The 17,002-nt window shown below is 35.8% G+C and overlaps 1 protein-coding gene across 4 annotated transcripts in view; it reads left to right on the forward strand.

Moving 5' to 3' along the window:
• The window catches only part of lrp8 (low density lipoprotein receptor-related protein 8, apolipoprotein e receptor), a 140,857-nt gene that overhangs the window by 69,838 nt on the left and 54,017 nt on the right, over positions 1–17,002 (forward strand). For all 4 annotated transcript variants that reach the window (XM_017420474.3, XM_017420476.3, XM_017420473.3 and 1 more), the window contains exon 4: positions 15,385–15,513. In XM_017420474.3, the coding sequence (XP_017275963.1) occupies positions 15,385–15,513 (129 nt within the window). The remainder of the gene's footprint in view (positions 1–15,384; positions 15,514–17,002) is intronic.

Here is a 17,002-nt window from a genome sequence, read left to right on the forward strand (position 1 = left end):
TTCTCATAGCTGTTGCATGAGTGTGTTTGCATTTGTATTTCAGGGGTTAAGTTTACAGAAGTACAGACATTTCATCAAATGTTTCAGCAGCAGCATTAAATCATTGTTTGGCTCCCGCAGTCACATGTTGAGTATAAATTAGGTAACCACTACAAACAAACACTTCCTTCAGCTCTCCCAAGGTTGTCCATTCTCAGTGTTGCAGCTGTAGTCGCACTACCAACTATCCATTTCTTTCAAACAGCCTCACAAAATTGCTTTTAGTTGCTACTTGTTGTTTGCTGCACCCTGAGAGGCAGGGCTTCCATACACTGATAAATCAAGGCCGCCGAGGGCAGGAGAGGAAATCCCTGCCTCTTTAACAACATTTGCACAAAGGATATAGTAATCACTTTCTTACTTTGCAGGGGTTTTTTATGTTTCATTTTTTTTTGCAGAAACCCTGGCTTTGATAAGCCCTGGTTATGGTATGTTTTAAACAACATGGTCAAAATTTGTCAGTTTGCCTCTCAATTACCTACAAATGTCATTTTACTGGTGGTAACTTTGAAAACTACATATGCTGCAGTTCTGCAAAAACAGTTTCTTTAAATAAGGTACTTTCTGTCCAACCAGTAGAAGTAAAAAAATATGAACATGAGGTTTTTGTTTTCATATTACATGTTTGCATCATACACTTTTTCAACTATAAAAACCTCTAAATGGATCTTTTCTAAAAAATCTTTTTTCCTAACGCTGGCAGACGGTAGATTTAGTGCTGCAGTTATGAAAATGGAACATTTCCCACATTGGCTATAGGATGTTTGATGGATATTTAAGTAGTATGAATATTGTAAGATAAAGTACAAGAGTGCAGTGTCTGGTTTTAGGTTGAACAAGATTTCTGGAAAAAAAAAAATAATTCCAATAAAAATTTAGGTGTGTTGAGCAGTGATTAAAAGCTTTTAAATACAAATTTATAAGCAAACAACTGCAGACAGCAGAGATTAAATGACTTTTCTAACTGTATAATTTTTTCAAAATTCACAGCAAATTCATATATTAATGTTAAACAATCTCTTTCTTTAAAAAATACCACATTACAGAAATTCTTTTTCCAGTTTTTCCCTATAGATGGTTTTCATATACCCTAGCTGTAACGACAAGCCAGTTCCTATTTGCATTTTTTATCAATATGAGTTTCAAAGAGGTGATCAAAGTGGGCTTTGAAGATTTTTAGTGATACGTGTGATTGGCAGAGGCCAAGAACGTGTGTGAGTGTGCATACATACACATGCCTACAGATGCTCCACATATGTGTACTAGCATAAGTGTGTGGGTAAGACTGGAATCAATACTTGTGCTTAGTATTCATCACAAGGTGAATATTGAAGACATTTCATCAGATCAGTGGACTTGTGGTTAAGTCTCATTATATCTAATCAAGGTCAGACACTGAGAGTCTCTTTAAGTCACATTGATCTTCACATGCATAAAACTATAAGAGTGAAAGTACAACAAATGATGAGGCATTTTTATTTGGTAAATAACTGTTAGACATGTGCTTGACTAAATAGATTGACTTGATTGATTTTAATTTTAAAAGACCATTTTTAGGCAAAAATCTCTAAATTCTTTATTGCCTATAAGGAAATAATAAAAGAAAGAGGTGATTATGGTGATACAAAAGACCGTGTAGTGGGATTTATGCTAGCATGACAGATCCATCTGTCACTCTAACCCAATACAGAGTAAAGAATCACTGGCCTTCAACCAACACAATTAGGCCTGGGTGCACGCTGCCACACAGCAATTCTTTTTACACTATGACAATTTTTTTAAAGACCAACAGCAGCAACAAATGAATCACTCTGACGGCCGTTTCCCCTTTCTTTGAGGCCGCTTTGACACGGCAGCATAAAACTTCAACAGGTAGACAAAATATAGAGCTACAGAGAGGATTTAGAACAATTCGACCTTAACATGCCAACTTAAAATTTTCCATTGTCAGAAAACCGCTTCAGCCTTATCTACCTAAAGCCAGACCAGACTGAGGTGAGACTGAATTTGAGTGAGCTCATCGTCAAAGCAGACGTATTCCACGCCCTCGAGGCTAGAATTGTAGGGGTCCAACACTCATGGTTTCTTTGATAAGGATACTTTCAACATTGGTGAAACCAGAATTAATTTAACTCTTGAAGCACGTTCATGTGCTGAAGATTGTGGCACAAACTGGTGCAGAGAAGGAGCAAGAAAGAGAAAAGACATTGTCACTGAGGAGATTCATTTATACCAGAAATGGAGGCTCCCAGTTTGACAGTGTTCCAAATTTGTACCTAAGTCTGCACATAAAAAGCATTTCAGCATTGCTTCATTCAGGAATCTGTTTTTGTTGCAAGGAATGTTGCTTAAAAATGCATCAATGAGCTGTTAGCTTAATTTGTAACCATATTTATTTTAAGACTTTTTAAAAATTTCATCTTGAATTTAAAAAATATGCACTTATTCATGTTCATGCGTTGTTTTACATGCTTTCTTAAATCGACTCTTTCGATGACTTAATAAATGTCCCAAATGTGCTTAAATTTTAGACCCTTTGTGTTGTTAAAAGCTCGCACACTTCAGGGACTGGAACATGAAGTCAGGAACCTTTTATTTGTGTACAAACTAATAAACATTGCATTCCAGGGAAAGCATCTTTATTTAACACGTCTCTGCACTGGTTCAGTGTAGATTTTTGCTTCTCTGAAAGAGACGGCTGTAGTTGTCAACCCCGTCTTATCTGTCCTTGTTTAATGTGGTCCGACCTGTTTGTTAATAACACACTTGCCTTTGTCCCGTGCATCAGCTCCAGTCTATGTGCTAACAGCACTTAAACATCTCTCTGCAGCCTACCATCATGTTTCACATCCTTGACTTTGTCCTCTTCTGTGCTGTATGTCATCCAATTTCTGATCTGAGTTCAGTTTAAGTAATGCCTTTGATAAAATTGATTGCCCTGGGTGGAAATCGATGGGCTGATCCTGGAGACTTTGGTCGGCTGCTGATTAACTATGGACCTCCAATGACGGCTCTGAAATCACACTCACATACACACACACAGGCCTCAATGTAGCTGTCTGTGATTACACACTGGCCTGGAGGGGATTTTGGAAATAATGGTCAATCAGACAAGTAGTTGTTAATGCATGAATGAGTCTGCAGTAATCAGACGTGCACACATCATAGCTTGATAGTAGTCACAGCTGCATCATTAGTAGTCACATAAAATAATAAAGAATCTGATTAAAGTATATTTTCTGGGCAGTAGAAAAGTTGTGACCCAAATGGAAAGCTGATTAAAATATTGTAAAAAATGTACCATCTCTTTAGAATATATTTTTTACTTATTTTGAGTAATCTAGTTGTGTTAATATAAAAGTCTTGATTCATCAGTCTGTATTCAGACTTGACTACAATTTGGTCATGAAATTATTTTGACAGAACAAATTTATGATATATACATAGATAACCCATGCAAATAAAAAAGAAATCAGACATTAAAGAGCCTCTGAACTGCAAAAAATACAGCTTTTTAGTCTCTGTAACAGCAAAATCCTGAAATTTGACAAAGAGTGCTGATTATTGAGCTGCAAAGAGGATTTAAGTGTTACCTCTTCGTCCCTGTTTATTTACCAGGGATGGATCTGAGTCACTCTCAGCATCAAAATAAGAAAGGTTGAATCACATTAGACTCTCTTCAACTTTTATTTGTTACGTATTGAGCAAGAATGTAACACTTCTTCTTTAGTACCCGCCGGGATAATTGAAAACTTGGAAAAGTGACAAAAAATAAATCTCTAAGAATGCTCAAACTTTGTGATATGTGGGAGATGTGGAGGGTATATTATATTCAAAAAGATAAAAGTCTTGTATCATCTCAGTAAGTAATCTATTCTGAGTCTGCTCAGGCATCTCACACTTGGAGGCATGCTGATAAAGGCTGTACTGAAAAGCCTCTGAATCCATTATGACACAGAATGAGGGGAAACTATACTAACATAAATGAGAATTTTGATGACTATAGAAGGCAAGTTATCTGAAGTCATTGTTCATGCTCAAGTAGCATTTGAGATAAGACTGAGAGAACAACGGTGTTACGATCCCCTTTGGCTCTGCCATTATGGCATCAAAGCAGTTGTGTTTTAATTGAGAAAACAGAGAGGATTTAGAAACATTTGGTTCCTTGACGTGCCTCAAACTAAACTCTGTTGGAGGGCCACAAACCCAACAAATTTGCAATGGAAATGTTCTTGTATTTGTGGAGTCAAATTGGTAATAAAATATTCTGAATATAATCTGCATCCTAATAAGTCTGGATGTGTTTAGTACATATTGATCATCTCATATTTTGTTTTTGTCCAAGTTACCCAACACCTCAGGGTTTATTTCATTCCTATCCAGCAGATGAAAGCCATTCATCTAAAAAAGACAAACTGTCAAAGTTGTGCCTCTCATCACAGCAAGACTTCTCACCCACTTGTAGTCATGATTTATAGAGCTCATATCCAGTCACTACTCTCTTCTTCAAGTTCTTTTTCATATGCTAATTATAGTTTTACTGAGGAGAAACCTCAAGAAAACTTGCAGAAATAAAGTGGACTGTAAAGCAGATGGAAGGGCACCTCATACTTTTCTTCCTCTCACACGCCTTTTATTTATTTACTTTATACTTTCTGGTTTGTTCATTTAATCAGAGTTTATCCATATATCAGTGTTTAACGTATTTGGTCCATTTTTAATGACTCCCTGCTGATCTTTTTTAACTTCTGAACAGTGTTAGATTAACATTAAAGCTTCTTACTTACTTACCATTGGAACTTCTTCAGTTTTTCAATGACATTTAAACATACAGATACAGATAAATGTGTTGGTACCCTTCCACAAAAATACAAAGGCACATACACAAAACTGATGGGACTGGGTCTTCCTCCATGAAGCCCAATATTATTTATATGCAACGGATGGTGCAATAAGAAAGGAACGGAACTTGACATTTCCTTGGCTTTTCTTCTACCATCTGCTGAATCCGTTTGAACAACTTGGTTGCATTTCTTCTTGCAACCGCATTCTCGAAGGTTGGCAACAGTTTCATGTAGCTTGTGCTTTTTATATAATATTGGCAACTGTGGTCTGTAAGGATACCAACAAAAATTTCCTTGTCTGTAGCTCACTGTAGCAACTGTGCAAATTTATTTTTCTCCTGTATCCAGAAAATCCTCAACATTTGCTGGCTGTAAATTCTTAATTATGTCTTGGCACCTCATCGATGAATAACAGTAAATATCCACAATGATCAGCCTCTGAAAATCAAACAAATTCCGTAACTGTATCATCCAAGTTGTCAGTCTGCTTCTGTAAAGTCAGTTGTGCCTTTGGTCACTTCTAGTACTAAAGCTTGAACTTGCATCTGTCCCTCTTCTCTATCTCCATTCATGCTCTTCCACCTGCTCTTGAGTAGTAAAGTGGGGTCAGCTTTGTCTGCGTGTGCCGAGGCTATAAGCAGGTCAGCTTATTACAGCAAAGAGGCAGGAGGTTGTGCAAGTTAATTATTTTAGAATACGAGCGGGAAGGTTTCAGTGAGTTGCATTGTCGGACGGCTTCAATTTCATGCTTGAGGCAGCGGCAGTCCCGGCCATAATTTCCCAGGTGGCCTGTCTCCTGTTCGCTCTACCTGTATATGTCTTCCCTGCTCTTTCAGCCTGGTAGAAAGTCAGTGACCTTGTCGTCAAAAGACGCATCAATAAATAATTACCATAGAGATTTTAGTAATGTATAAAAAATGAATCACAAGCTCCTATAGAGTCTAAAGACTATGACTGAGCAGTTGAATGTCACTCGTCCACTTTCGGGTCGGAAACGTGTTACTTGTTCACAATTTGTTGTTGTGTACCATTTAAATATTGCAACACAAATTTCATTCATGGACCATAAAGTAAACACTAAACCACTACTGTTTAATTGCAAACACAGAAAAAGAGAGCTTACATGATGACTAACCAATTTTTTTGCTGGGCAATATAACAACCAATGCTTTTCCAAACCTTTGATTTAGGTTTTCCCTTACTCTGCGTAATCTTTTTTTTTTTTTTCATAAAGATTAGAGAAGAAGGAAAATTAAATTTTTCATTATATTACGGATACTTGCTTTTGTCCAGTTACATATAATACATTAGTGATCATTATGTTTTAGGACATTTAGAAGGTAGAAATTTTGATGTTATAGCTTTTGCTTTTGATTATGTTTGTACACAGCAATTTACAGTAAGAGTTGTTTTTCATCATTTTTCTTTTGACATTCATTCATTTCATTATGTTTCTTAAGGACACATTTTCATAACAATTGATCACAACTATGTACTGCAGATTACAGTTAATTTGTAAAAAAAATATTTTATTATATTTTTTTAATCCAAAAGTAGGGCTACAATTATAACACAAATGCAATCAAGAATGCAGACATTTTCAGCAAGTGACTTCAGTCATAATCACCGAAGTTAAAATACCAAGAAGAGAGCAGCTGAGTTGTTTGCATGCCAAAGCATGAGTGCATCTGTTCAGTAAATAACAGGTACAACATTTTATCTTTTTATTATTCTTTGGTTAATCAGCATGCCATATTTGTACTGAGAGGCAGCTTCAATAAAGCTTCCCTATTCGAGGCTGATAGATGGAGTAATTAGGTATAATTTCTGAAAAAGGTTTATAATAAATCAATCTTCTACAGAGATGTTTTTGTTAAACACTTTGCATGAACTCCTATTTTTCTATTATGTTACGACTCAGAATAGTTGTCCATAAATGTGTTTTTGCAAACTTGGTTCAACGTTGTTGATTTTGAATCTAAGGTGTGTAATTTAACTCAGCAAACAATGCAACATTACAGTAAAGGTTTGTTTTTGAGTTGGTAAAGTTCATTCAAGAACTTTAAAAGTCAACCAATTTTTAATCTTTACATCTTAGTTTTTTATTCTCTTGGCCAATGCTTGGATTAAGAACTAATACAAACAAATCTCGTTTTCCTACAGTACGTATTAGTGTCACTTGTCATCAGATGCATCATTAATGCCCAATGTGTTTTCTTGTAAACAGCCATATTGGAGGGAAAGAGGTAACAGTTTCCTGTAAGAACACTGGGGTCACACTGTATTTCTTCCCCTGTGGCACTGGCAGACACATCTAGACTGTACAAATGATATCACATTTAAAAATTCTTTCTGCACACTGCCTCAGTAGTGAGAAAAATACAGAGATGGAGAACAAGAGGGGCAGATAGCATCATCTTCCAGAAGCAGGAAATACCATCCAGTGAAAGGCAGAGCGGTTTTATTTTTTCACCTGACTTTATTCATATTTTCAGGTGTCATTTCTTAAATTGGAAATTATTAAAAAGCCTAATAAAAACAGATTTTTTCTTCCCTGCAGGGCTTGATATTTTTTGTTCCTGCCTCTGTTTAGTACTTGTATACAAAGCTTACGTGTCATGCTGCTACAGAGTTCTGCATGCCTCCAAACAGACCTCTCAAAAATAACCACTTGAAAGAAATTGTTGCAATGCTCTGCTGGTTGTCTATCCCATGGCAGCTTTTCAGAACTTAACTTTGGACTTTTAATTTTATTATTGTCACAGACTTATTGTTTGTATTCTTTTTTTGTTTTGTTTTTGTTCCACCTGCTGTATTGCATTTTCTTTGCTTATTTTACGATCCTGCCACTTTCTTATTTCTCCACACTCGCTCCCTCCCTTGTCATTTCCTTGTCTCCTTTAACTTGACTTTCATGTTTCTCTCTCCAGCATACTTTCACTCTCTGAACCTCAGGGCTCCACTAATTGGAGATCAACGTTCCAATGAAAGCTGCTAATCAACACTAACCTTCATTTAAAATGTAATTTAATATCAAGTACATACGCCCTCTCTTTAAATTGGATTTTACATCTGAAGGACAACGCCAAATGACGGTGGCGATTTGGTAACTTTACAGGCAAGATGTAGCGTTTGGTCTGACCGTGACCTCGAGATATGAACTTAATTTACGTTCAGCGCCAAAGGGCAAATTAACAAAAGCAAACTTACTAATTTAAATGTTAAGAAAAGTGATTGAGAAGGGCTTTGGACTTGAGAAATATTTGTAAATATGCAGTCTTTTTATATTAGACTTATTATTGAAAAATACCCGAGTTAAAACATTTTGGTAAAGCTACCTAAAGCTAAAGCTAGCTAAATGTACATTCTATTATAAACAACTAAAACCAAATCTAACTTTAAAAAACAAAACTACTTTAACTACGTTCCATTTTGTGTTTTTTCAAATACCATTGAACTTTTTCAACCTTTTTATTTCCATAAAATATCACGCTCCAGTTCTTGGTGTGCGCTGTTGGGGTCTGTGAAATGATGTGCTCACACACTCGTACAAACGCTTACAACCGTCAAAAACATGTGGCCATGCATAGGAAATTATATGTAGCCATTGTTAAAGTGCTTAAGCATTTTACCTACTCATCCATACACTAATTTAGCCTCTCGAACGTGTCTATCTACATATGCACACACACATTCTGTCACCAATTAACTCATGAAGAAACCCTGTCCGTGAAGCACGCCTGATAAAACATGCTTTATTTTTGCTTTTTAGGGTGATTTAACACCATGAACTAAAGGAACTGTCAGTGAACCTAAAGTGAGATGTCTTTCAGCTACATCAACTTGTTTTATTCAGTTTTTCTATTTTCAGAGCTCATGCTCAGGGCCAAGCTTTATGATATGCTGTATTTCGGTTCAGTCAGCCGTTGTAGAAATTGTGCATGGACAATTATCTTTTTGTTTTCCTTTTTTTCATACCTATATTTCATTTTTTAAAGCTTGCCATGGAATAATTTATTGGACATGTTACACATTCAATAGTTTTGCAAAAAAGGGAAGCAATAAAACAAACAAACATATAAAATGCACAGAATATTTTGAAAGCATCTAGAGTTAATTAATTAATTATAAATTATAGATCTGATGACAATTTTTGATTAAAACTTTATTTTTGGAAGCTGATTTGTACATTTTGGGTCTTGAATGAATCATTTATTATCTGTGATCTTGTCTTTTGTCCAAAATATTCTTTTCATTTATTTTTTTAAAGGTTGCAGCTCTGTCTTTCATTTAAACTGTGAAATTCTTAAAACTTTTAAACCATTCAGCTGCTACAAGTCTGCCACTCATTAGAATGAATTTGAGTTTCTCAAATTTGATAAAGATTTTTCAGTATAGACTGTTTCAAATCTTTAGTATGTTATGATGAAATTATAGCCAACTTCTGTAAAAAGATTAAATCGATAAAACAAGATAATAAGTTAATAATGCTTTTTTTTTTATCTTGTTTTAGTTACTAATATTCTGAAAGGATGAACAATTTCCCCAGTCCTTTGTTCTGCTTTTCAGCTTTCCTGTATTTTTATCAGATTCTTACCCATTAACTTCACGATTTTTCAGTATCTTTCTTTAGTTGTCTTCGTTTCAGGTTGCTCTCATCTCAGTATTCATCATTGTAAAACCAGTATTTGATCTAATTCAAATACTTGTACATCAAACTGTCTTTGTGTTAGTATTCTTATCCGTCTCTACTTTTCATACTTTTTTTCCAATTTTATTTGCCACCAAGGATACATCTTAATTAAGGTAATTGAGAAAAAAACATGAAATTGAAATATGTTAATGTTAGTAACATGGGGTAAAAGTAATTGAAATAAAATGATTGAAATGTCGTTCGGCCTTTTTTAAAATAATCAGATTGAGCCACAAGAAAGGCCAAGTACATATTGTATATTGATTCAAGAGATGCCTTGGCCCTGTTTTTATTGCACTGAGTGGCCAAGCGATAAAAGCTTATTGTTCTCAAGTAGATACTTACCCATTTATAGTGCAACCTCCTGACTGGAATTTCAGTTTAATTATCCTATTTCACAGACAATCAGCACTTATGGATCCCATTTAGTCAGACTTAATTGATGATCGGTCAAACTTGAGCAGAAAATTAAGACATTTACTCTCAACTTGAATCTGTTTACCTGTTTCAAGTTATTTCTTGTATTCATTATGTTCATGCTGAATCTTATTTGGTTTGCAAACATTTTGGCATATTGGATGTATACAATCTGTAATCATTTGACATCTTAAACCAAAAGGATTTTGTATATTTTTTTATTATTTTGAAGGAGCTATAGATGTCCCACATGGCACACATTCTTCTTTGTATATTCACAGAGTCTATTGATATTCACAACATTGCTGAGTTGCTGAGAATTCTTAAAGTCCCACTGACGCAGTGAGAAACATCTTAGGTTTTTGCATAAAAAGACATTAAAGCAGGGACCCTCATCAATCAGTGTTGTTCTGTGTGGAATGCAGAGGAATTCATTGTATCTTTAAGCATAATGGTGCAATGAATTCTCATTAAATTCATGCAACTGTAATGTTTAGTGTCGATGCAGCGCATCTCATCTAAAAGCCTCCATTCATCATCTGCTGTATTACCATTCACTTCCATGTGTGTTTGTTTTAAAGCTGTGACTCAGTCTTGACAGACAGTGACTTAAAGCTGACTTATGTCTCCCAGCCTCATACACACATCTCATGATTAATAAATTATTTTAGTATTAACCACCAAGGCTTTGAACCTTCTTAATCAATCACTCGAGAGGCTAGCTGTGAAGCCGGACAGGCAGTTTGACAGTGGGCATGGTGTCGTGTTACAATTCTCCCATTCCTCCCTCCTTGTGAAGGAAAATTAGGATAGTAGTTAATCAAAAGTTCATTAGCATACTGCGCCTTGCTCAGTCCACCCTTATACTCTGCTTGTAATAGACACTCAGGCAGCACATGTGAGGCGAATAACAAAATTGCACCACTCGTGGCTTGGCTGGTAACAGGATTAAAAACTTGCATCATGCCACATCTCTCAAATGAGTTTTCCGACCCCCAAGACCAACTTAACCCATTTGGATCCCAGTTCCTAATTCACAAATTACCAAAAAATTATTTTTTAAAATATTTGCATGCAAATTAGACACATACGAGAATATTTATGTTTGCGTTTTTTAAACAGTCCAAAAAATCTGAGATCATATCCAGTCAAAGGTGACAGAAATAAAAAAAACTGTAACATTATATTACCTTTGTATTTCTCTGGGAGCACTAATTCAGCTTGTCTAAATTATGTTCACAAGCTTTTATTATTGTCGTTTTAGGAGTACTAATGTTGTTAAAATAACAACATTTGTAATATTTAGTTTTAATGTGCACTACCTTCAGCAGCTGAATCCTAACATTAGGCAGTGGTAGTATGGTTTAATGTATTCAACAAAAACATGAGCCTATTAGTACCATAATGAAGTATTGATCTGGCAGAATGATCTGTTTCTCTATTAAAATGATTATTACTGGCTTTGCTGTGTTATTTGTCTTCTGATGACAACCCTAAACTAAGAAAACAGATCCACATTACAATAAAAAGATTACAGAAAACTAAGAGCAACACTGTAGTGAATATACTGTCTCAATAGCTGCACAGTGGGGAAAAACATTGTCGCATAGCTAAATCTGTTGAGGTTTATTTTATATACCTATTTATGTCAGGGAAATTAAAGTAGAGGAGATTGATCTGACCTGGCTGATTGCATTTTTTGTTTACTTTGCATCTGGATGTATTCACTGTTCTGACCGTGTTTCTCACTCCAAACACCCACCTGGGAGTTGTTGTGTTGAACTGCCACCTCTCTCTGCTCACCCTTCAATCTGCTTAACTGGAGCATGGCTCGTTTCAGTATTTCTGCTGTTTTGACTCTTGGCAGTAAGCAGACTAGATGGTCACTAACAGCCCAGTGTTTGTCTCTCTACTCCAGGGGAGTCACAGCTCTTGAAATATTAATTCAGTACAAAGTATTGAGAATTGTGAGTTAAGTTAAGAAGCCCATGACTGGCAGCTAAGAGGGGGATTTATAGCTGCTAGTCATATGTGGTTCCTTCAAACAAGCTGCAAGCCTGTGTTTAGTTTGTGCTTGTATAATGTAAATATTGTATTGCAATATTTTGTGCTGTTTGTTTTTGCAAAGATTATTTTTTATAGTTTTTTGTGAGACAATATTGGTTTGCCATATGAAGTCCTCAGACACTGATGTGTCCCTATCTTTCTGTCAAAATAAATGAAAAAATAAAGGCCTAGTATTCTGTAAAAGAAAGTTTAGGCTAAGATTATTTTATGCTAACAAAATGATGGAGTTGTAGCCATTTGGGCCATCCATCCATCCATCTATCCAGTCATTTTCTTTACCTGCTTTTCTGTGCAGGATTGCAGGGGAGGTGGTGCATATCTCCAGTGGTTATTGTGCAAAAGGCGGTGTACAGCCTAGACAGGTCACAAGTCCATCACGGTGCCACATAGAGACAAACAAGACCTACATCCATTCACACTCTCACTCACAGCTACTGGCAATTTAGAGTTACCAATTAACCTGACACGCATTTTTTTGGGCTGTGGGAGGAAACTGGAATACCTGAAGAAAACCTTTATTTTTTCAATAATTATAAAAAAATCTTACTACTCTTACTCTTGTTGGCATGTTTCTGTTTGTTGACTGTTGTTCATCTTGCTAGTTACTACTTTGTGTTTATTCAAAACACACCATTCTTGAATCAGCAGGTATCTTAAAATGCAAAGGAAGAACAAAACTTGTGTAGGTTGTATTGGTATGGATAAAGATGAACAGATAACAGAGAGCAGCTGAAAAAAATTAAATAGCTTCAGATAATAGCTTAAACATAGAATAGCTGGAAATTTGTATTGTCTTTTTGTATTAAGTGAAGATTAGTACCCTCGGGATGAAAGCCATTTAATTTATTTAGTCATAATCGTTGTCAGTGAAGCACTCTGTTGTTCCTGCTTGTCTGTATTCAGGCATTTGATGGGCAGCTCATCTATGACTCTGCCTTCCAGAGTCCCTGAGCCTGAAGTGGTCAGTCAGGCAAATTACATCCTTTTAACTCAACTGTCAGTCTGATATTTAGTGAACCTCCTTAGGAAGTGTTTCTGTGTGAGAGCAAACATTTAAAGATAGTAAAATGGCTACAAGCGCTTTTTTCTTTTTTTTACAGTCTCTGGTCTGCATAAATGACATCTCCATAACCATACCACCATATTGGGCAGAAGAGATTGTTGGATTTGCCTTCTTGGTGCAATGAATTTGCCCACCTAACATGAACACAGTACATTGATACTAGTAACCAGTCTTTACTGACATGGTGCTCATACTTTTGCTCTTAATATTGAATTTATTAAAAATAGCACATTTAAAACAACTGAGGTTGACCAATGTGCTTTGCAGTCAAACCAGATAACAATACAACAAAATAAAATTAAAATCAAATAAAAACAAGAATAAAATGACAATAAAATATACATATAAAAGCACTGCAAAGTAGAAAAGATCTATTGAAATCTTATGCTTTGTTTAAATCAAAAGCCAAAATAAAAAGATGAGTCTTAAGCAAGGATTTTCAAGTTTCAATAGTCTAAGCTGAGCATATATTGAAAGTTAGATTGTTTTATAAGTTTAGTGCAGCCATTGCAAAAGCCTGATTACCATTTATATTTTAATCTGGATCTTGGAACATCTAAGAGAAACAGCCTGGATGACTGGCGTGCTTTTCCTGGCGTGTAGAGGTTAAGATCAGTAAAATACAAAGGGGGCAGACTGTTTAAATCCTAAAAGGTGTCAGTAACATTTTAAAAGCAAACAAGAAGCCAATGAAGAGATACCGAAACAGGGGTCATGTGTTCTTGCTTCAGGTTGCGTTCTGGACAGGTTGCAGAGAAGACTGATCTAAACCAACATACAGGGAATTAAAGTTGTCCAGACAGGAAGTGATAAAAGCATGAATGACTTTGTCCTTGCCTTTAATAAGAACCTATTTTAGTTAGGATGTGCCTTTTAGGATGTTGGAAACCTTATTTAGAGGAGATGCACAAAGATGATGCTCATTCTCTTTAGTTAATTGGAAAGAGAAAAGATGGAGAGGATGAAGAAGTTGGCAACAAAAAATAAATGAATAAATAACATTAACCAAACAGGAGGAGATTAGAAAAGTCAAATCCCTGAACCTAAAATTAGATCTGCAGAACAAAATGCAAGTAGCCAGGTTTTCAGTCGTGCAGTAGCTGGAAGCTAGAACTGCACAGCTGGAGAAAATCCCAAGCAACCACCTCTTCCAAGGCTGAAACTTGGGCTTCCTCCTTGGCAGGCTGTATTTAAATGGCATCAAATAATACAGTACTGCAGAAAAATCAAAATGAGGAGGAAGAAATATGAGCTGAATAAAGTAGAATGAGTCTGGAATGGGTAAGTCCCTGAGGTACTATTGATCTGTGGCTGCAACACACACAAACACAAGCTTGTTGCCAAGAAGGACGCTGGTGGTCAAATATGTATAATTGATGGAGTTGAGTTTGACACAGCTGTGTAATGTGATCTGGGGCTGGAGTCTCTGTGGTGTTAGACTGAGTGTGTGTGTTTGTTTGAGATAAAGAAAGGTGTGTGTTCGAGGACAGGGCCAGGTGAGCGGATATAGTGGTTTGTGAGAAAAAAGGACAGAGATTTGTTGCAGGGACTCTGTTTATATTTGATGCATTAAAATGCTGCGTTTTTCATCTCTACCAGCCCCCGTGGGTAACACATCGAAGAACAAAAGCCTGTTTTGTAATGGACTTTTACCTTGAGGGACCCTATTTTCACTCACACACACACAGCGTGTATGAGAGATTAGGTGACAGTCTGAAAGATGCATTTCCAAATTAAATCACTTTTACTGCTTTTCACTCAAAGAGCAACATGGTAAACAGCATTGTTTTTTTTCATATATTAAAAAGCAGTACATATGCATTTATGCATTTGTACTTAATATAAGTGATTAGTGACATACTTTTCAATGACAATAAGCTGTCCCATTTTATACACAGCTACATTTCCTCACAAAATGATGCTTGGTTTGTATTTTTTTGTTTTTTATGTTTGTGTGTTTTTTCTGGCTTTGTGTCTGGCCTGACAGTGTGCTTTTTGTTCCACTGTTGCTGTGTGTCTAGTTAAATTGCAGGCCTTTGAGAAGAAATCGATTTCAGCAACAAGATAACTAAGTTATCAAACTGTTTCATTGACTGGCTGTCCCTTCTCTCCCCGTCTTTGCCTCCCCTCCACTTCTTGTCCCATTTTTCCGTCCCTGTCTTCTTTCTCTGTCCCTTTTCTGCTCCTTTTTTCTCTCAACTCTTTGCTGTCATTCTCCTTTCTGTACTTTTGTTTTTCTTTTTCACGCCGTCACACAACAGGCCGACAGACCTGTCCACCAGAGAAGTTTGATTGTGGAGGGGCTGCAAGCAAGTGTGTTTCGTTGTCATGGCGATGTGACGGAGAAAGAGACTGTGAGAATGGGGCAGATGAGGAGCAGTGCGCTGCAGGTAAGAAGTGAACATTTAGAAAAGAAGTTAAGTCTTACATGTATTAGTAGTTTAGCAATAAGCTTCACATTTAAACTCTCCAGTAGCTTTCTTCGGCCTCAAAGTTCATTTAAGGTGGAAGAAACTGCAGTTGAATTTATTAAATTCACATCTTTGATGTATTTTTATACGTCAGGAAAAACAGACCAACTAAAATGCATCAGTACTGACACTGTGGACATTTAAATCTGTTATGTTTTTGGATGAAGTTAGTTAAAATTGTGACTGTACTATCATGCAGTAAATAATAAACCCATTGCCCTACTCAGATATATAAAAGTTTCAAGGAAGCATTCCTCTTCAACCTTTTACCAACTTAAATATGTTTTTTTTTAAGAATCATTTGAAAAAAATTACAAATCAGCATTTTCAGCAATCTGCAAAGATGCTCTTATGTTGCTTATTTTCCATGTCTTGTCACAATTCCAAGTCTTCATACTTACAGCTGGCATCTAAAATGTAAAAGAGACATTGATTTTTACTGATGTAAACATCTGTCACAGAGCTTTATTGATTTTAAGCTCGAAACAAGCGTACCCGTTCCCATACAGTATTTTGTTTCCATAGAATATGGATTGGATTGGTTGTCTACAACTTGAATGTTTTATAATCAGAATTTCTGTATACCCATGTGTACAAGCTGCTCTTCATCAGAGCAAATGTCTTTCAGAGACATTAAATCTTAGTTAAGTAAATATAAAAGGATTTTAGTGCATTTTAAAGAGGGGAGGAATTGAAATTCCAAGGTTGTGCTAATGCATGTTTTTGTTTTTTTCTAGTGTACTATTTTGCCAAGTAGCCAACATCCCACAGCTCACAATAATACATTTTTATTAATATCTGTAGCTGGCATTCACATTCAAACCCATAAAACTACTGCTTGTTGCTGATCTTTTGTCTTGGAGAGCTTTCCTGATTGCAGGGGTATTTTTAAAGATTAAAATTAAAGAAACAATGGTCATACATTCATTAAACCTACTGTATATATAGTTTGACAAAGCTCTTTGTCCAATAATGTATTAACAATATTTGTATTCAGCTTTCAGGGTCGCAAGTCTCCATTTAGCTTTTATTTTGTTGGTCAAAAGCAGAAACGTTTGGGAACCACTGCTCAAGTAAAGCAGACAGTTAAATATAAAAGTAAAGATGGAATAAATAAAATACTGCCTGTCTCCAAAAAATATAAACTTAAATATGTAATCTTGGTTTAATATTTTAGACTTTTATTTAGACCATTGTTTTCCTGTTTCTCTTTCTTATCTATTATTCTTCTTTCACTATTCCGTACGTTTTTCGGCATCTAACTCGTTCCGCAATTTTTCAGCTATTTCAACCGTTCATATATCAAAACGTTCAGCTCATTGATGACAAGACCGCTATGACTTTTGGTATTGGTGCAATTTTGGCTGTTTCAGATATTTAGCTTTTTCTGCCATTTTTTTCTCATTGA

This window comes from Kryptolebias marmoratus, linkage group LG24 (genome assembly GCF_001649575.2).
Source record: "Kryptolebias marmoratus isolate JLee-2015 linkage group LG24, ASM164957v2, whole genome shotgun sequence".
Classification (NCBI taxonomy): domain Eukaryota; kingdom Metazoa; phylum Chordata; class Actinopteri; order Cyprinodontiformes; family Rivulidae; genus Kryptolebias; species Kryptolebias marmoratus.